At 47.3% G+C, this 21,796-nt stretch overlaps 1 protein-coding gene across 2 annotated transcripts in view; it reads right to left on the bottom strand.

Moving 5' to 3' along the window:
* The window catches only part of Myo18b (myosin XVIIIB), a 220,279-nt gene that overhangs the window by 91,957 nt on the left and 106,526 nt on the right, over positions 1 to 21,796 (bottom strand). For both annotated transcript variants that reach the window (XM_075983418.1, XM_075983429.1), the window contains exons 32-34: positions 21,152 to 21,262; positions 18,587 to 18,691; positions 8,053 to 8,205 (exon numbers count right to left, since the gene is read on the bottom strand). In XM_075983418.1, coding sequence (XP_075839533.1) covers positions 8,053 to 8,205; positions 18,587 to 18,691; positions 21,152 to 21,262 — 369 coding nt within the window. The remainder of the gene's footprint in view (positions 1 to 8,052; positions 8,206 to 18,586; positions 18,692 to 21,151; positions 21,263 to 21,796) is intronic.

The raw sequence follows: 21,796 nt of genomic DNA, 5'->3' as shown, positions 1-21,796 counted from the left end.
GAGAGGATCTCCTACAATCCACATTGCAGACAGCCCCAACCATGTTCAGCAAAAGCTGTCTCTGCAAATGGTATCCACTGAGGACTGGGAGGTAGCTCAGTGGTTAGGAGAACTTGCTGCTCTTCCAGAGGATCCAAGTTTGGTTTCCAGAATTCATGTTAGGTGGCTTTCAACCGTCTCTAATCTAACTCTACCTCCAGCATCTCCAACATTTTCTTCTGGCCTTTATGGGCACCTACATACCCCTACACACACACACACACACACACACACACACATACACACACAACTGTGTGTGTCTGTGTGTATACATATAAACATATATATATATATATATATATATATATATATATATATATATATATTTGTGTTTTTAAGCTTTAAAAAATGTCAACCATGTCTGTGGACAGTAGACCCAATAGACAAGTTCCAACACTACCTGGTGACAATCATCATCATTTGGGAGTTCTCTAAATGTTCCAGGATTGTCCTGTTCTACATGGAGACTATGGTTCATGTGTCTAGAGTAGTCTAAAGGGGCTTGCCCATGCTCAGCAAGCATTTGTTCACTCAGGTACATCCCCAGACCTTCTTTCTTTGTTTTATTTTAAGACAGGTTTTACTAAATTGGCCAGGCTGGCCTTGAACTAACTCTGTAGCATAAAGAAACTGCTGCCAAGGACGAAAGTGAGGGCAAACCCTAAAGTCTCAGTTTGTGGGTGTCATGGGAAGTCTTCCACCTTTGGATCAGAAACAGACAGGAAAAATTTTGCCCCTGTGGCAGCTTCAGGGCCCAGACTGAGGATACATGCAGATATTTATGTGGCAAAGTTAAGTGAAATCAGCCCCCACCCAAGGGCTGCAGGGAGGCAAAAAGCAACAATAACAGCAAAACCCAGAAATTCTGTGTGTGTGCGTGTGTGTGTGTGTGTGTGTGTGTGTGTGTGTGTGTGTGTGTGTGGTGCATGGCACATATGTGTACGTGAATATGCAGGCACACACACCCACACACACGCGTTCAGGGTCCAAGCAGGACATAGGGTCTTCTCCTCTATCACCCTTCACCTTGCTGCCTTGAGACAGGGCCTCTCTCTCTGCACTGGAAGCTCACTGCCTCAATTAGGCCAGCCAGTGAGCTCTAAGGCTATGCCTGTCTCTGTCTCCGATGCTGGTGGCACAGGCACTCACAGCTAGGCCCCGCATTTTACGTGATACTGAGGACCTAAACTCAGGTCTTATCCACTGAGCCATTCTGCTGACTCCTACACATCAAGTCTCACCCAGTTCTTGTCTAGCAGGGTTCCCTCTTCCCCGTCCTCCCTCCTGTGGGTCGCAGTGCTCCAGCCTTCAATGGAGATGCCCGGCAGCCTGTGTGGTCACTGGGGAATTGCTCCTGCAGACACATTTCCAAGCACCAGCCCTGGCTTTCCTGAAGCCACTGGGTTCCTGTTTTCCTGGGGACACAGGATGCACTGCACGGTGCCTGGTGGTGTCCAAACAACTGATTCTCCTGTTAGTGTCACCTTGGGGGCTCAGGGCTTTGCAGCTTGCTTGGCCCGCCCCAGATAAGCAGAAGCCATCCTTTAGACAGACAACTAGATTTCCCTGCCTGTGATGTAAAAGCGGGGCCTTCTTCATGCTTCGTTCATCACCGCCTTGGAAGTGTCAATATTTGTGGGTGAACAGACCTGTGACCACCACGTTTCCAGCCAATTACAACATAGTCTTTATCTCCCCTGACAGGAGGTTAGGTTAATATTGAATCAATTCCTTCTAACATCGTCTTCACAGCAAAAAACAAAAGTTCTTCAAATAAAATACCTAGTGAGGCCACTGCTCTGGGCTGCAGGCTGGGGAGACACATATCCAAAGTGCCTGGTCACACAAAGGCTCCCATCAGGGAATCTTTCCCGGCCTGTTAATTACCTCGACTGTCTCAAGGAGGCATAGGTGACACATGGTGACAAATGCCCCAATTAAGGGCACTGGGGATAGATCCGGGGTTATCAGTCTTCTCTGATGGGAGCCCTAGGCTGGTAGTTAATCACAGCTGGGAATTTGTGGTGGAGATGGGCAAAGGTCTGGGGGAAGGGCCCACCGGAGCACTGAGTTTCTGGAAGGATGTGATGCCCCAGGGTCAACCTCTGGACCTCTGGATCTGAGTTCAAATTACAGTTCTGCTTTTTAAAGCCCCTGTGACCTCAGAGGAGGAGGAAATTTGATGGCTAGTAACACAGGAATGAGGGCAGGACTGGGACCTTTCACCCCAGCCATGGGAGGCATAGATGCACTGAGAGAGGATGCTGAAGTCAACTTCAGAGGACAGATACCCACTGGGCAAAGAGGAAGCTGACGGGGAAACTAGAGCCCCACGAAGGCATAGCTCATGAAACGCTGACAAGGTGGAATCGACATGGGGGACAGCGGGGGGGGGCACTGCTGGAGATGATGGTGGGACTGGAGAGAAGGAGCTGGGCAGGGTACCGCGTGGGTCAGACTAGAGGACCTAGACTTGCTTCAAAGGATGGTGGGAGGTTTGTAGATCTTGCATGCAAGCAACCAAGACTGTATTGAGGTCTTCAGAATCTTCCTCCAAAGGTCAAGTGGTGGGTGGGGTTGGGCTGATGGCAGCACCCAACTGGAATATGCAAAGTCCTGGTGATGTGGGATTTCCCCCTGTATGCTGTGATTACCATTAATGAATAAAGAAACCGCTTTGGATCTATAACAGGACAGAACTTAGGTAGGCCGGGAAGATGGAACTGAATGCTGGGAGAAAGATGGGTGGAGTCCAAGAGAAGCCATGGAGCCACCAGAGGCAGATGCCTGGAACTTTACCCAGTAAGCCACAGCCACTTGGGAGGCAGAGGCAGATGGATTTCTGTGAGTTCAAGGATAGCCTGGTTTACAGAATGAGTTCCAGGACAGCCAAAGATACACAGAGAAACCTAGTCTCAAAAAGCCAAAAATTAAAAATAAAAATAAAAGAAATAGAGTTTAAAATAAAGCCAAGTAAAGATGGAAAACACACAGAGAATCTAGATACTGTATGTTATTGTGTTCTCTTTGAATTGTTTGAATGCTGAGGAAGGAGAAAAAGCTGCTAAAAGACATTTGATTATAAATGCTGCTATATTAATTCAATATATATAACCCTTTGACTTTAAAATTTAAGCCAAAAGATATGTTACTTTGTAGAAGAGGTTTTGCTTTTGTTTCCACAGGAAATGAGGAACTGTGGATTCATTCTTCATTAAGAAAAATCAGGTTTGACCAAGGAAGACCCCTGAGAAATCTCTGATAGGAGGAATGGCCCAGATGTCTGAGCTATGCATTCAGAACAGTTTAAAGACTGCTGCCTGAGGTGATCAAGCCTCACAGGATACTCCAGTCAGGACTTGATCATAATTCTAGATTTTCTTTAGGTCCCCATAAGATTATCAACTCCCCCAATGAGCAGGAAGTAGCCTAGAAAACTACGCCCACATTCCCTAAAAAGGGACTATGGATATTTTCCTTGTTTAGAATGTTGACTGCATGTTGTTATGGATAGTGGTCAGGTGAAAAGCTAAACTAAAAATATTAGATTTAGAGTTCTTGTTTAAAAACAAAAGGGAGGAAGTACTGTGGGGCAATAGTCTTTTATCCTGTCACTTGTATTATTTTATTGGTCAGTAGCCAGGCAGGAAGTATAGGCAGGGTGACCAGGCAGGAAGTAGAGGTGGGGCCATGAGAATTCTGGGAAGAGGGAAACACAGTCTCCAGTTATGACCCAGCTGTAGAGGAAGCAAGATGTGACTGCCTCGCTGAAAAAGGCACCAAGCCAAATTGCCAACATAGACAAGAATTATGGGCTAATATAAGAATTAGTTAATAAGAAGAGCCTGAGATACTGGGCCAATCAGTTTATAATTGATGTAGACCTCTGTGTGATTCTTTGGGACTGAATGACCACAGGACCAGGCAAGACAGAAACCTCTGTCAACACCCTGGTTTTCATCTCCAGCATAAGAGACCCCAATGAGGTGACATAAAACCTCTCTGGACAAGACACAAAGTCAGCAATTTGAGAGATTTCCTGGCAGGAGACATACAAGTGGCTTTTAACAAAGGCAGGCAGAGCACAGGACACCAGTTTGGGAGCACTGTTGAGGGCAGTGCCAGAGACCCACAATGGGAGCTTTGGTCTTAGCAGTCAGGACAGAACAGGGCCCTAAGTATGAGGTGGGTAAACAACAGAGCCGTGTGCAGCCCCTCACCCCCAGATAACAAAACCAATCACGTGCCTCCTCTGCGAAGGGAGATCACATCCACAGATCCAACGAGGACTAAATGAACAGAGAGCTAATCAGAACCCGGGAGCTGCCGCTGGCTTCCACTCTCTCCTTGGAGGAGGTGCCTCCTGCCAACCCCTAGTCTCACAGAGGTTACTGGCACAATGATTATCTCAATTATCCATCTTGGTTGTTGGAATAGCTTGTTTCCAGGTTAGTTTCAGGGGAAATACCCCGTGGGAATTGATTAGCTCGTTATGAAAACACTGTACCCAGAAGCCAAAGATGCTCCCCAACCCTTCACTCTGAGGAGGAGCCCATACTGGTGAGTGGAGGAGGGAACTTCTGCCCAAAGCATTCTTTCTATCCGTTGTCCTAGAGGGGTATAGGGGAAGCCCCAGCCAATCACCTTGTTTGTAGGGCGGGTACCCCTTAGGCGAATGTTTACCTATAAATCTGGCGGTGTGATCCCTGCCTTCCCTTTTGTTTCCTGCTCTTTGCTGGAACCCTGGTTTTGTAAGCTCTCCCCTATTAAAGCTGAATATATTATATTAAGCTAGCCTGGTTAATTCTGTTTGCCGTTCATTTACGCCACATCAGGAGGGGTTTGATTTTAGAGGGTGTTCTTGTGATACAAGGTCCTGTGTAGCCCAGTCTGGCCTCAAACTTGCTGTGTAGCTAAGAATGACATTGAACTTCAGATGCCCCTGCTTTCATACCCCAAGGCCTGGGATGGAAGCTGCCTTATCCAGGTCTTCACACACAGGCAGGCATTCTACCAGCTCCATCCCCAACCCCAATCCTTGAGATCTTACAAAGGGAAGTCTACAGATCCTGTGATCTGGTGTTCTTTGGGGGCACAGCACCTTCTATGAGATACGATGCAGGTGTCCCTGAAAGGCAGGGCTGGCTCAGGGTTACCCAGGCAGGGGTTGAACCTATTGCATACCTCTATCCATGACCTTTACCTTCTCCCTCAGAGTCCACCCTTCCATGAGCAACTTGTAAATGCCCAGGGTCCACCCCCGCGTCTGAGGACCCCATTAGTGTGTTTGCAGCAACAAGTGATGACCACATTCTACTTTAGGGAGAGCTGGATGTGTCCCCTCCCAACATGAAATTAGCAACACCAGACAAAGTGCTCTGGACTCAAAATTCAGATCTTTTCCAAGTAACAGAACTGAGGTAGATCAGATAAATATCACCCCATGGTCAGCAAAATGGTTGAACTGCCAAGGGGAAGAGAATTTTGTAGGTAAGAGGCTTCTGGCCCCTGAAGTGGTTGTTTAAAATTCAGACCTGAAGCTGGTCGTGGTTGTTCACACAGAAATTGCTGTACTTGGAAGGCCTAGGGTGGAGAGTTCAAGGCCAAGGCCAACCTGGGCTGTGTTGCCAGATCAAACCAAGCAACCAACAGAAAGCAGATTCTTTCTGACAACAAAAGAGAGGGAAGATAACCAGAAACGTGATGTTCTAGAACAATGCTCAGCTTGCTGCGGTGCAGCCGTGTTCAAGGCTCTGACGTCAAGCCTGGTTCACACCAGACTCTGGACATAGGTTAAGAGGACCGCATCGGATGAGCTAGTGTTCAAGAGCCCAGGATGGCTGGCACCCACAGCTCCAGGCCTGTCTTGTTACATACTTTTGGATAAAGTGCTCAGTCAGCCCCCCAGATTCTGGCTTCTCCTGAGCACAATGGGCTAATGCAGGAATCCCTGACTGCTTAGGCAGCAGCAGAGCTCCTCTGAAATAACACACACTGTTGCCAACCAAATCCCAGCTGCGAGTCCCTTCAATGCAGACAAATCAGGCTCCACTGGAAGCCTCCAGTGACTTCTTTCCTACCTGCTTGGGATGAAACCCAAGCCTTCCCTGCTTTCTTCCTTCCTCCAGGCGTAAGAAACTGACCCCAGATAGCGGACACCTCTGCATTTCCCTACCCAGGACTTGCCTCTTCCTCTCTCCTTCAAAGTCCCCCATTACAGGCATCTGAGCTGCTGTTTGTTTTTTCCATCAGGTATGGATTTCTTAAGGTGGGTACCATACCTGCCTTACTGACAATCCTTCCCGTACCTCAGCCATCATGAGGCATACAGTAGGTGCTGCATAAATGCCCGATCAGCAAACATATGGGCAAATGGAGGAAACTTTTCAGGGCTATACACATTAGCTACATGCAGAGTTGGCTTGCTCTCCCTCCCGCTTTGCCTGCCCTGTCTCTGTCCCTGAGGCCTTCGGGCAGAGGACAAACACCAGACACCAGACAAGAGTTGAAGTGATACCAGGAGCCATCACTGATTTATCTAATTAGCTCTGACTCCTGCATCCGGACACGTGTGCCAGGGGCCAAAGCGACTGTACCCTGACCTCTGGTCCAGGAGCTCTGTCCTTACAGTCATTTCCATGACAACAGCGGCAGAGAGTCGAGGCTGTGGATGTCTTTGTTGGGAAGCCGGATACAGAGAGCAGGAAAGAGGAATTACAGAAGAATGAGGCTCTTTGATTGTGCCCAAGCTGCCCTCATTAAACACTGCTGCTTCCTGGAAACACACATCTTAACCCTGCAGAAGGATGGCAGGGAACACTTTTAAAGGAGGGAGAGGGGGAGGGGAGAAATCTACTCTGTCAGAACACCCACTTGAGGGTAGGGGTAACTTGGAGGCTGTGAAGCAGGAACAAGGGATGTGAGGTCGTCACTCTGTGAGGTGCTCAGGTCCCAGCTGAAATAAGATGTCCAGGCCTCCCCACTCTTCTCCTAACATAACAGGTTGCAATGTGACACAGAGAGACCCTGATTCTGAACTCAGGTCTGTCACTTACTGCCATGTTACACATCACCACCACTGGGCAAAATGTCCCATCTATAAACAGCCATGAGGTGCCCTCTGCTCCCCTGAAGCTCTCATGACGACTAAGTGCATCTGGCTGAAATCACAAAGGGGACACAGAGTGAGCGAGTGCCCTGCCTTGCCCAGGACACAAGACAAAGGAGGTCTGGAGCAAGCCAGAATGGTGGAACAGGGTGAGAATGGCCCACTAAGGGAAGAGAAAAGGTCACAGAGTGTGAGATGGTGGCACTGTGTCTCCTGGGTTGATGGAACTTTGTTTAGTGCCCTCCTCTCCTTCCCTCCCTCCCTCCCTCCCTCCCTCCCTCCATCCCTCCCTCCTTCTTGGCCGTGAGATGAGCATCTCTGCTCTCCCATGCCCTCTCTTCCATGGTGTTCTACCTCAGCACAAAGATGGGGTGCAGTGATCACAGACTGAACCACTGAAATCCACAAGCAAGCCTCTGCTCATTGACTAACAGGATGGTACTAAGCTGTAGAGATGGCAGGTGACCACATGCACGGAGCATTCAGTATGTGGGAGGCGGGCAGGAAGAAGATTCCGATCAGTGGCAGCTGGTAACCCTCATGAAACCTTAACCTGCATCGTTAGCATCCACCTAGACAGCCAAATGGCCACAGCTGTTCTCAGTTCCACGAGGAGGTGACAATGCAATATTAACCCTGCAGCTGTGTCTCCTATACCCAGCCCTGGTAGCCACCAAAAGTGTCCATACACTCACATACACTACCTTCAGCCAGTTACCCAGTCCTAATCTGCTCATGCCCTCCAAACAGTCACAATTGGCTCCACCCAACAGAAGGGAGCAGGTCCTGCCCCTCATTCCCTACTGCCTTGTGGCTTCCTGGTCCATATCTCTACCTCCCATGGGTGGGAGCCTCTGACCGTGTTTCCCAGAAGAGCTCCCTCTCCCTACGAGGGCATTTCTCACCTGACTGTGCACCTTCTCCAGCTCTTCCTTGCTGACTGATGTCTTGCCATCCTCCATGGTGGCCAGAAGGAGCTGAACATCAGACAACAGAGCGTGTGTCCTCCTGAGGTCCCGGCGGAGACGCTTTTCTACATCAAAGTCACGATGGCCAATCTGGAAGCCAAAGAATGGTTAGTTTAGATGGAAAGCAGTGGCTGGGACCAAGGTTCTTAGAGCTAAGCTCCATGGGCTCAATATTGCCTCTCATGTGGCACACCTTTAAATGCAACACCAGAGAGGCTGAGATGGGGGCCTGCTGTGAACTGGAGGCTAGCCTGGGCCACAGTGTGAGATCCTATCTCAAAACCACAAGACAAGACAGCAGAAGGACTGTTTTCCACTCTCATATGCCAAATGAGACAGCACCAAGCACCAGGATGCTATGAAACTAGATACCTGCTCTCCCTTGTTCAGCCCCACGGTTGACACAGGACCATGTACAAGACCCCACGGATATTAACATAATCTGGAAGGCCCAGCTCCTTCTGTTCTGTCCTCTGCATCAAGCTAAGAGTTTCTAGATGCTTTAGAGAAGTTAGGGCAGCCCAGATGGGCATGAGGGACCTCCTGGAGGGCTCACTGACACTCGTGATTCAGTGAGTGTGTGTGTGTGTATGGGAGGGGCGTGTTATAAAGGTCAGGTGGGATCCACACAGAGACCCTCTCACCTTCACCCCCAGTTACACTGCTGGTTGCTATGGGGTTCATCATGGTTCTCAGCAAAGAGCAGCTGTGTTCCTTCCAAATACCTAAATGAAGCATTTGATATACAAAACAGCTTGCTTTTGCCAGATTAAAGGCAGGCACAGGAGCCATTTTCTGTGGATGGAACTTTGCCCAGTAGTGCACAGATTCCTTCCCCCAGAACTCTAAATTTGTTGGGGAACAGAAAAAGGTCACAAAGATGCCACACCCTATCATGAGGATCAGGACAGTTACTTAGATGTCTTGATTCCCAGAGGCCAATGAGATGGGTGCAGCCCACACATGGGATAGACAGAATCACACTGGGGCCCCAGTGAACTTGGTAAGTGTCCCTAAAGACACCAGGAGCCTCTTTGTCCCAGGAACATCCAGGGATAGAGAAAAGACCCTGGGGCCAGCCAATAGGTGAGTACTGAGAATAAAATGGGTGTCTCATCATAAGGCAGTGGCTCTCAGCCCGTGTGTCATGAACCCTTTGGGAGTCAAAGGACCCTTTTACAGAGGTCACCTAAGACCATCAGAAAACACAGGTATTTACATTATGGTTCATAACAGTAGAAAAATTACAGTTATGAAGTAGCAATGAAAATAATTTTATGGTTGGGGGTCACCACAACATGAGGAGTTGTATTAAAAGGTCACAGCATCAGGAAGGGTGAGAACCTCTGTCATAGGGACTTCTGTTTGCATCTTGGGGATCTCTGCTTACCTGCCTGCCAGATGCCTCCTCTCTGCTAAGGATGCCCAAGAATATACCAAAAGGAATACAGGTTAAGACTGAGGTGGCTTAGGCTCTAAACCCCAGTACACCATTTTCTGGTGGCAGGAACCCTGGCGAAGTCTGCCATCCATCAGAATCAAGGCTTCTAGTCTCTAAGAGGGTTTTGAGAAATCCCTGTTCTCTGTGTTGAGATAAGAAGGGGATCAGGTGTGATAATGAGCGGCTGAGCCCTCTGCGTGTCAAGTACTTTACGGGCGCAGGATTACAGCTACTGCTCAATGACCTGGTGCGTGCACCTGCAGATTTCCTGTCACGATTTCTCCACGGCCAGCTTGGAATTCTTTGAAAGATGAGTTGGTTCTTGAAATACAGACTCCTCCCTCAGATGGATTACTGTGGTCAATTTAAAATGTTGGTCTGTGGTATAAATACACAGCCAGGAGGATGGAGCTCAGGAGCTCAGCTCAGCTGTGCTGTATGCTGGGCACCCTGTCACACTCTGTCATGTGTGGTCACACTTAACTCCTGTGGCAATCCCTTAAAATACACATTGTTGTTATTATTGCCTTTAAGAATGTAATGCCAGCTCACGTATATGGGAGGGTTCTAAGCAACAGGAAGGATTCTCAATGCTTTGTGGGGTGAACTACATGTAATACCCGGGATGAGCACACAGCCTAAATCCATGGGGAGGAGTCTGATGATGATCAGGGCGGTTTGCTGGGGAAGACACAGAGTTGGGGTATGAACCCAGCTGCTGTGTCAAGAAAGGGGCAACTTTAGCAAGTTATATCACCAGGGAGGTGTGTTTGCTGCTGCCGTTGTCATCATCACCACCATCATCATCATCATCACCATCACCACCATCATCATCATCATCATCATCATCACCATCATCATCACCATCACCACCATCATCATCACCATCATCATCATCATCACCACCACCATCATCATCATCATCATCACCATCATCATCACCATCATCATCACCACCATCATCACCATCACCACCATCATCATTACCATCATCATCATCATCACCATCACCACCATCATCATCATCATCATCACCATCATCACCATCATCATCACCATCACCACCATCATCATCACCATCATCATCATCATCACCACCACCATCATCATCATCATCATCACCATCATCATCACCATCATCATCACCACCATCACCACCATCATCATTACCATCATCATCATCACCGCCATCATCATCACCATCATCATCACCACCATCATCATCATCACCACCATCATCATTACCATCATCATCATCACCGCCATCATCATTACCATCATCATCATTACCATCATCATCATCATCACCATCATCGTCATTATCATATTTCATTGTATAAATGTTTTGCCTGCGCCTCTGTCTGTGTACTGTGTATGTACCTGGTGCCTGTGGAGGCCAGAAGAAGGCTTCAAATCCTCTGTAACTGGAGTTACAGACAGTTGTGGCTTGAAATGTTTGTACTAGGAATTGAACCAAGGTTATCTGCAAGGACAGTCATTGCTCTTAACCATGGAACCATTTCTCCAGCTCTTTAATTTTTACAAGAAGTTGCTCTGAGACACAGAGGAGCTAGGCACCGGAAGTTGGAGCTAGCTGCTCCTAGCTAGTAATTCAAGGAAAGTGTCCCAGACAGAAGGCCCTTCAGGAGCCAAGAGAGAGGATATGTGGTCTGGCATGTGGACTGCTGTGTGATCGATACAATGGCATACAAACCTCAGGTGTGGGCAGGTCACATAGTTAGAGATGGCCTGGGCCTCTCAGAACACTGGGATGTGGAGGCATGCCACAGGCAAGAGATCTGCCTGGTCCACTGGGCCACCAAATAGGAATTCAGAACCCAAGGACCTCAGCTCAGCATGTGGGTCTCTAACTACTGCTCCACTGTGACAATGGGACGGTTTCCTGAAGCCCACGCTCCCCTGCTGCACAGTCAGATTTTCACCGTGATGAGCACGGGTTCTGTGCTTTTTCCATTCTTTTGTCTGCTCTCTCTCTAGTTAACACTCAGCTTTCCTAAGAAACAAGTCGGCATCCGTGCCTCCTCTGCTAATGGCACTGGCCATGTTGTTGGCATGGCTACGAGCCTTGTTGCCACTGCAGTCTCTTGAGACGTTGGCATTGCCGGCCTTTTCCAGGAAGCTGTGTAAACAGAATCCACAATAAAACCTCAGCTCGAGCTGTCCTTTCCATCTTAAGGGATACAGGGAGGAGGGAGCAGAGAGAACTTCCTTACATTAATGTGAACTAAGTAGTACTCTGAGAGCTCAGTGATTCAAATTTGGATAAATGAGCCTAATGATTAAGTGAGGAATCTGCATGACTCACGCTGTTCTGGAAACTGCATCCAACCCGGGTTGTTTCCCTTTTATCATAAAGGCAAGCTGTTGGGGGTAGTTGTAAAAACAAACTCCTGAGCACTAGTCAGTGTGATTCAGAGACACAGCTATGGACTTTGTGGGTAGGGAAACTGTGGCTTAGAGAAAAATATGTTGTTGTGTGTGGTTGCACAGCAAAAGGGTTATAGAGAGGGCCTGCCTGAGAGCACAGTCCACAAACATGGTCCACAAGCATTTGTCTCTAGTTAATGGGACATAGAACTTTTTGCTTTAAAAAATTGTTCTCCAAGTAGCCAAGTTGGCCTTGAACTCTTGAACCTACTGCCTCCACTGTCCAAGTGCTGGAATAACAAGTTTGTGCCACCATGCCAAACTAAGAAATTTTAAGCAATGGTATGTTACTAGATATGAAAACTACAGACTTACAAAAATAGCACAGGCTGAGTTCACTTCAAATCCTCTTATGCCACTGACCAATCACCCAACCTTGGACAAGTCACTGCACTGTCTCAAAGTCTTCCATCTTTCAGTTATGTGGAGCAAACACCATTGATATATTTTAAAAAACTAAAGTACATTAGAAAAATTATAACTGAGTCCTCATGACTAGCCATTAAAAAATAGAAATATAGTTAATAGTTTCTAGTAGTAAAACAAAAAAAGGTAAAATCATTGGTTTATTGAAAAACAGAAATGGCATGAAGTAAGGGCAAAGACAGGAACCAAAAACTAACAAAACTAAACAGAAAATGAGAGAAGCCGAATAAATTCAAGTAGACTAGTCATAGCAATAAATGTAAATGAACTAAATTCACCAATGAGAAGTTAGAGACTGAACTATCAGATTAAAATTGTCCGGGTGTTTAGAGGTAACATGAGCTAGTCATGTGCACATTTATGTAAAGTTGTAGAGGTTGAAAATAAAGAGATCGAGAGGGTCCTGAAGGCAGAGTGACTGGAAGAATCAAATAGAACAACATAAGGCAAAATCACTCATGGAAAAGAAAATGTTATCATGTAGTCTCCCAGTAAACAGTCTTCCAGGAAAACAAAACCATATCAAACTCAGGAGTATGTAAGTATACAACCACAAAATACATAAAGAGAAATTATAACCCACTCATTAGCAAATCCACACTCACACTGGGGTGTGAAACCCAAAGCTACAGAGCAAGCAGATAAAACCAAAAGTCAGCAGTAACAGACACATAAAGAGGTATATACACATTTTTTCATACTTTAATGATGCATGGCTTTCTATTTTTATGTGATCTTTAAATCACAAAATTAACAACTTTGTACAGAGTCCTCCACCAATATAAATCGATAATTTAGTGTCTTATTAAACTTGAACACAAATTAAAGTGACCTGGAGATCCAAGCAATGTCAATGGAAAGTACCAGGTATCCCACCCTGCTACTGTCAGAAATGCCATTATGTTGAAAATTCCTTCAAACGTTGCTCTAAATAATCCCAAGTGTTCGTCACTTAGCGTCTAATTCCTAAATGATGTGTGTGATAGGGTGACAAACTCGAGGATGTCACGACACCAGAGACACAGCAACCCAGGGGTCAGGGCATTACTTCCATCAGATTAATACTTTAATTTTTAGTTCTTCGTTTTTCTGCAGTGCTGGGTTTGAACTCAGGGCCTTACACTTGCTAGGCAAGTGCTCTACTAGATAGCTATGCTCCTAGCACTTGAAATTTTAAAAGATTTATGCAGTTCTAAACCATTCAATAAGGAACATTGAATGTAAGTTAAAATTTTTAAACTCAAGCTCAAAATAGAGCAAAGCCCAAACTAATAGAAAAGAGAAGGAAAGATGAAGCAAAGTTAAGAGTAGGTGTTTATAAATACACAAGAGAGGTCTTTGACAATGACAAGAGACGGTTTTCCCCAAGTTCTGGTAGCAGTAAAAGAATTGTAAGCACGATGCTGCTGATTGAGAAAGCAGATCATGTGATGTGACAGACTCGCTCCAGTCAGAAGGAAACGCTGCAGAAAAAGCTCTGAATCAGCATATATACAAAGTTTGATACAAGGTTAGAGATTTAGTAAGATGTTATTCCCAAAATCATTCACTAAGGAGAGGAGAGGAGAGGTCAGACTTCATGCTTGGCGGCAACAGCAGCACCTAGCAGTGTCAAGCATCTATCCTGCACCCCAAAGGGTTAAAAAGCAGTATTTCAAAATTTCAAGAACCACATATGCAAACTTTAAAAACCACTATCTTGAAAACAGGTGCACACGGATTTTACAAGGTTAGTTTGATCTTGAACAAACACTACAAGGAAAGAAAGTTGTAAATATCATGATTTCAGTTTTGAAAAATACCTAAAGTGTCATCATCCAAACGGACAAATGCTAGCAGTCTGGTGACTCGGGGCAAACAAGGGATGGTGGCTAAGAGTAGCACTGATCTTCCATAGGACCCAGCTTCAGTTCCCAGCACCCACATGGTGGCTCACAACCACTTGTAATTCAACACTGGGGTATCCAATGCCCTCTTCTGGTTTCCTCAGGCATGACACTTATTTGTACATTCCAACACAAGACTTACACACACACATAACAATAATGATAATAATAATGATAAATCATTAAAAATCAGATGGCTAAGTAAATCAGTGTGGGAGACAGATTGGGAGACCCTGCATTCCTGTCTGGGCAGAGCCGACAGAGTGGAGTTCTCCGCTGAACAGCATGAAATGAGAGCTGACAGTTTTCCAGATCTGGAAATGGGTGAAGATCATTTAACCAGACAGGAATTACTGATAGCACACACACTGGAGATAGTCACATGAATAATTCTTAGTGGCATTCACACAAGAAAAGCGCATTTCCTGATATGTCCGAATGCAGCCCCGGCCAGAGGCCAGTGGGTAAGCTGGAGGGGAACCAGCAACATGTTTCTTTTGGACACAGTTGAGATTTTTCCTTGCCCCCAAAGGCAAAAGTGTTCTCATTTCCAAATTGTAAGATCATCAATGTAGGAAAAGATAAAATAATTGACAGGTAAAACATGAAAACACTGGGTTCGTTGAGTTTGCTAGATACAAGGCTGATGTTGTGGAGGTGTCTCGCGGGCCTGAAGGCGGCTTAATAAAAATCAAAACACGGAAAATATACTGGCCGTAAATCTGAGGAAACAAAGAGTTTGCTAGGAATGAATCTAATTAAAATGCTTGCGAGCTGTACGGTTAAGAAATAAACACTGTAATAAATAGAGTCAGGATGGGGCTGCGGACAAGAACACAGTGTTCTAACAGGAACTGTCAGTCGTCTCCAGTCTGACCTGCAAAGCAGCCATTCCGATGAATCAAGTGACCTCTGGGATCCCTTTCCTTACGTTTTTAAATTTACTTATTGTTATTTTATGTGTATGTGTGTTTGCCTACATATATGTTTGCATATCATTTGTGCATGGCTGGTAACCACAGAGGCCAGAAGGGGGCTTTGGATACCCTGGAGGTAGAATTAGAGACAGTTGTGGCCACCGTGTAGGTTCTGGGACTAAAACTTGGGTCTTCTGCAAAAATAGCAAGTGTTCTCCAGGCTTGAAATCTTTTCCTATTGGGTTTCTGTGTGTGGCACATGGGGTCCTATGTGGGCTAGACCAGTACTTTATCACTCATCTACATCCCAGCCTGCATCTTAAGGTCACTGAAGACTCAAGAGGACAAGATTATTTTCAAAGACAAGCAAAATATGATGCCCTGTATTCTAGTTTCTTTCCTGCTGCAGTGATAAAAACCATGACCAGAAACAACTTGGTGAAGGAAGGGTGTGTGTGTATGTGTGTGTGTGTGTGTGTGTGTGTGTGTGTGTGTAAATGGCTTACACTTCCAGGTTACAGTTCACCATTAAGGGAAGTCAGAGGAGGAACATAAGCAAGACCTTGAAGCAGAACCCCTGGAGGATGCTGTTTGCCATGGTTTGCTAGCTTTTTTATATGGCTCAAGCCTACCTGTCTAGGGACTGGCACCACCCACAGTGGGCGGAGTCCTCCTACATCAATTGCCCACATTCAGACCCACAGGCCAACCTGATCTAGGTAATCCCTCAGTCATAATTCCTTCCTAAGGTGACTTGAGCTGCATGAAATTGATGGTAAAAGCCATTGAGGACACTGTAATTTATCGAAAGCCAATCAGGAGGACCAGATAGTGCAGAGGCAGAAAGGAGCATGGAGCAAGTAGAATGGGGACCTGCACATACCCACGGCACGAGGGATGGTGAAAAGATGAAGGTTAGACACAGCAGAAAAAGATAGGTATTGACTTTATTCCACACACCCACGTAAGATGAATTAAAACCTAATCATAACATAAAAGCAAATTTAGAGCTTTAAGACATATGGTAAAATGTGAACTGAAGTTGATGAAAGCAGCTCTCAAGGAGAAAAGCATAGGCCATAAATGTGGTTAATGTGGGTGCATTAAAGACTCAGTTAGCTGAGGGTGGTTATTAGACAAAGGTGGGGATTATCCACAGGCAGAGTCACTGAAACGTGTATTATCAGAAACTAATTAACATTTATACGCAGATCGTGAATGATTCCCAGAAAATACAGGAGCCAGTCGTCATGACTGGATGAGTCCTGGAGAGGAGACCACACAGTTCCCCAGGGACAAGGGACCGGCAGCACCGGCTCCTGGAAGTTACGGTACACACTCTGGCTAGGCCACATCTGTGGGGTGTGGAAAGGCAGATCCTCCCCAGGGGCTCTTTTCTCTCAGTCACACACCCTGGAGATGATGCTACTCCCACAGATGGTAAGCCACGAGTGAGGATAAGGCTGTGGTTTGTTTCTGAAGAGGCAGACACAGGGCTCACACAGACAGAAAAGGTTTACTGAGGTCAGAACAACAGTGAGGCCATTGGATTCCAGTTGAAGGAAATCTCTGTGTACTACACTCAAAACCAGCGTGGGAGGGACAAGGGCCAGTGTCAAGCTTTCTTCGGTGGGAGCAAAAGACAAGGGAGGGAGATGTGGAGGGAGATTAGGAAAGAGACCTCCAGATGGCTGGAAAGCATTGTGTCCCTATCAGGTGGTCAACGAGGCAGTGTTTTGTTTGTGTGACCCCTGTGACTGCACACACACCACCCACGTGCGTGCCTGCTTTTCTGTAGGTTTGACAAAGATCACAGGTGGTGGTATTTTGTTTGTGCTGTAGCAAATCAAGTTTGTCTGAAGATCAGAGTGCAGAGCTAGCCACTAGTTAGCCACAGAGGCCTGACCGTGGTGGCTCACAATCCTTTAATCCCAACACTAGGGAGGTGGAGACAGGAAGGGATAGGGCTGGACTGAGAGAGGTGGGAGGTGGGAGAAGACAGGGGCTCATTGAAGTCAGTCTGAGGATTCCGTCTGAGGACTTGTAGAGACAGGCTACCCCATTTGGTTTGAGGATTTCATAGAGGTAAGAACTGGTAGCTGGCTGCTTTGTTCCTCTGATCTTTCAGCTTTCAGCCCCTAATGTCTAAGTCTGAGTTTTTATTACTAAGACCCATTAGAATTCATGCTACATCACAAAAACATCAACACGACATCAGCGTCATAGCTGGGGTGTAAAGTGGTTCTGCAGGCTCAGATGCAAAAGGCCTATCTCCTGCTGCTGGTGTATCTCAGACGTGGTCTGGTCCTGGTATGCTAGTCTCCACCACTGGTTCTTCCTAAGTGTCACCTAGTAGAAGGATCTGGCTGGAGGAAGCGGCCTACTGCAAGGAGGGGGGTCCTGGAGGTCTCGTCTATATCCCCTTTTGTCTCTCGTGGTCCTGGTTGCCCTGTTTGGAGCCCATTGCTTCACCTCATGTCCCCTCCATAATGTTCTTCCTCAGCACATGGGCCTAAACCCAAGGGGACCTGACAAGAGCTCTCAACCACAGCTTGGTGCTGAAATATAGCCTTCCTCCTGCTGCCCAGATCGTCAGTCACAGTAGCTGGAAGGCTCCCAGCTCTGAAATCAGAACGGCTTTGAGCTCTGCTGGCTGCTGTGGACAGTGGTGGAGGGAGGTGGGGAGAGTGATGTGTCTAGGGACACTTGGAAAGGTTTGTAGGCTTTTCTAATTGGCATATTGGGAAGGGTGCTGAATGCAGCTCGTGGTGACCAGAGTGCTCAGCATCCCACAATATAAGACTGTCCCCACCACAAGAAACATTGTTTTCAGAATGCCATAGAGCTATTCCAAGTTCCCCAAGACAGTGATTGATCCAGGCCTGGGGAATTCTACTGCTCCACGTGCTTAGATCAATTAATAAGCTCACCTAAATGCAGAGGTGGAAGGCACATCTGCCTGGCTCCTGGTCTGGCTACTTTCCTGGAAAATCTTGTCCCTACAAGGTTTGCTGTGGTCATAGTGGCCATCCATACCCACCCTGATAGTGCAAGCATTGTCCACAGTTCACAGCCAGTAGCCACTGAAGATTACACAGCTTCATCTGCCCACCCACCCGGGGCCATTCTCTTTACCCCTTGGTATGTTCTAAGAACTCTGTCGGTCCCCATTCTGGAGATTTTTGATGGGCCAGTGAATGTAGGCAGGAAGGATGGATGGAGAAGAATTGCTTTGGGAACACAGGGAAGAAGAGGCTCTCCCTGCGGCTAGTCTTCTCATGCACCTATCCATCTCACTGAACCAAGAAGTGGGTTTTGAATCCCCTCGAATGTCCCCATTGTGTGTACCTTACCTGGTCACACAGGGTTCCAATCAAGCCTTCCAAATCACGCTTCTCATGCAGAGCCACCTGCTTTTCCTCATATTCCTGCTCCAGTTGCATCTCTAGCTGACGGAGCTGTTGGCACAGGAACAGAGGTGAGCATCCTTGAAAGAGCCCTGGGCGGAAAGAGTCCTGGCTAGGGTTCTGGGAGGAAGGAACCTGGAGCCTGAGGCCATACTCTAAGGGAGGCTGCCTAGTAAATGAGAGGGGTGTGTCTGTGAGAAAGCCTAGGAACCTAAAAGCTTGGGACCTAGTCAAGTAAAGGAAAAGCTGGCCAGATTGGGGGACTCTGTACCCCACACTATGAATTTTGTAGTTATGGCTACTGCTTGGGTGTTTTCTAATCTTAGCATGTTGAGTGTGTGTGTGTGTGTGTGTGTGTGTGTGTGTGTGTGTGTGTGTATGTTTGTGTGTGTGTGTGTGCATGCACGTGCGTGCATACAGATATATATTGACCTATGTGTGCACATGTAAAGGACAGAGTTTGATGTTTGGTATTTTCTTTTATTATTCTGTTCTTCATGTTATATTTTTGGGACACTGTCTCTCAAGGAATCTTGGGCCTGCCCATTGACTAGACTGACTGGATCTGTGAGCTCTCAGAATCCTCCTGTGTCTGTCCCCCAGAGCTGGAGTCCCTGAGACTCCACTCACATTCAGCTTCATACAATGGGCGGGGATATCCAAACCCAGGTCGCCATGCATGTGTGGCATGTACCTTACCCCCTGAGCCGTCTCCTCTCCCCCAGCACCCTGAACTCTCAAGGCCGTGGATCACCTGGCAGCCAGGCTGTTAAGGTGCACATGGGTCTCCCTGGCCTTCTATTATGATGAGCTGAAAGAGACACCAACCTAGGCACGCAGGAGGGTACTTGGTGTTATGGGCTGTGTGAGTTCCCTCTAACCTCCAGTGGGATGGGATTCAGAATGGGCTGTTGGGAGGGTTAAGGTCAGAGGAGGCTATGGGGGTGGGGCCACAACAGGGTTAGCGCTCTTAAAAAGAAAGACACCAGAGAACTGAAATCACTCTTTCTCCCTCTCCTTCTCTCCATTAAGAATACAATAAGAGGCTGCCATCTACAAGACAGCATCACTGGGACCTCTTGTGCCAGCACTGGGTCCCGGGTCAGTAAGTAGTGACTACCCTCACGGAAGCCCCAGGCTACAGCACTCTCCCCAACTAGGAAATCTGCGAACAGCACTTCATTTAATTTGCGGCTCACTCAGAGTCCTCATCTAGGACCCAACAAACAGGGCGTCCTGTACTGGAGTGTCCAGCAGGAGCTGCTGACTCTCCACAAGTCTCTTTCACAGATGGGATCCCATCCCCTCTGTCCTCCACTTGTGCCTGGAGCCATCTGTAGCCCTGGCACTCCTGAAAGGAGTTCATGTCCCTTCTGCCACAGCATCCCCTCAGGTCTAACTGTTCCCTGCTGTGGAGAGGGACACGGAAGAGGGTTGCCAGTCAAAAGGAAGCTGCTCTCAGTGTCTGTCATGAGGAGAACAAGGCTTCCACCTGCCTTCAATAATTTGTCCATGAAAAGCTGAGTTAGAAATGGTCTTGGTCTGCAAGATGGCTCAGCAGGAGATGCTCAGCCATCCGAGTTCAATCTCCAGGACTGAACTCGCATAGAGAGAGAACTGACTCTCACATGGTGTCTTACAACTTCCACACATATGCCATGGCATGCATGTCTATACACGTGTGCACATAACCACGCATGCGCACATACACTAAATAAATAGTGTAAGTGTAAAAGGCCCAAAAGAAATATATTGTCGTGCTCTTGTCTGCTTCTAAAAGATAAGAGTGAAAAGTTGCTCAGAAAGATACCCCGTCATAAAATATCTGGGTCAAACACATCCCAGGAAAGTGTGAAGAATGTTTCCCTGTGGCCCCAAGTGTGATGAAGGATGGGAGGAGGAGGGAAAGGGTGCTAAAACTCCACTGTTGAAGGAAGGGATTCACCAATTCCTCATCCAAACGAGAGCCTATGGGCCATCACGGCAGAAATGAAATTGGCCAAATGTTCAGCATCAGGGACAGAGTGTAGGTGAGGACACTGGCGGCAGACTGTATTAAAGTGTCAAGTGACAAGGTCTGACGAGTGCAGAGTGGGTGGAGGCAGTACAGACGCCTTCGGGGAAGGCTGTCTCCATGGTCGTGTATGTGCACTGGCGATGGTGAAGGAGATAATGGACTGACCGGGACAGCAGTGACGCAGTTCTCAGGTGCAGAACACTGAGAAACATGAGCAAAAAGTGTGGGTCAAATGTAGGGACACAGGGCAGGGCCACTAGAGAAGCCCAATACTGCTTCCTGCACCCACAGCCTGTCATGTGGCAGAGGTTGTGTTGTGTTGAAGTTCTAGAAGCTTCTATGATTGCACTTAATGACTTTGGACCCCAGACCCTTGAAATCCCTGAGGGAACAAAGGTCTCAGTTGGTTATAGATTGAGCATGCCTACAGATTTTAGGTTCCAGCATCCTCCCCGGTGGGACCTTGGGATGCACTGTGCCCACAGCTCACGCACCCGCTTCTGGCAGGACTGACGCACATCCTCCAGCTCTTCTTCCTGGTCCTCTCTGTCCTTCTGATGCATCTGCTTCATCCTCTCAATCTCCAACTCAAACCGCTGGCGAAGCTGGGGTAGCAAGGATGGGGCACGAAGGTCCACACATGTGTCCCCAGCCCGCCACGCCACCCTTGACACCCCTGCCTCCAAGCCTCCATGCAAAGCAAGGATGGAGCATGAAAGGTTCACCCCCGTGTCCCCAGCCCCCCACACCACCCTTTGACATCTGTATCCCCAGGCCTCCACAACATCCTTGCCTTTCCTTTCTAATGTGTGCTTCAGAGTGAAGTCACCTCCCTCCTGCCCCGAAATGGCAAAAGAAGCAGGCAAACACCCCAGCATGGTCTCTGCCCCTTCCCATGGTGTTATTCATCCACCACATTCTCCCAACTGGGTTTAGGCACAGCTTGAGAATCCTTTTTGATGTTCTCCAAGGAACCTAAAGATCTTCTGTTTTAGAATTTTGCAACTGTTGTCTCTAATGTGGAGACAAGGGTAGGAAACAGAAGAACAAACCTGGGCTCCTAAAATGTGGGGAACCTGAAGACACTAACAGACAATGTGTGTCAGAGCCCCTGGCACAGCCCGATTAAATTAGCTCCT

The sequence above is a fragment of the Microtus pennsylvanicus genome, chromosome 1, assembly GCF_037038515.1.
Source record: "Microtus pennsylvanicus isolate mMicPen1 chromosome 1, mMicPen1.hap1, whole genome shotgun sequence".
NCBI lineage: Eukaryota > Metazoa > Chordata > Mammalia > Rodentia > Cricetidae > Microtus > Microtus pennsylvanicus.
Note: the sequence above shows the minus strand (reverse complement) of the source record. Positions and strands in the feature narration are given on the sequence as shown.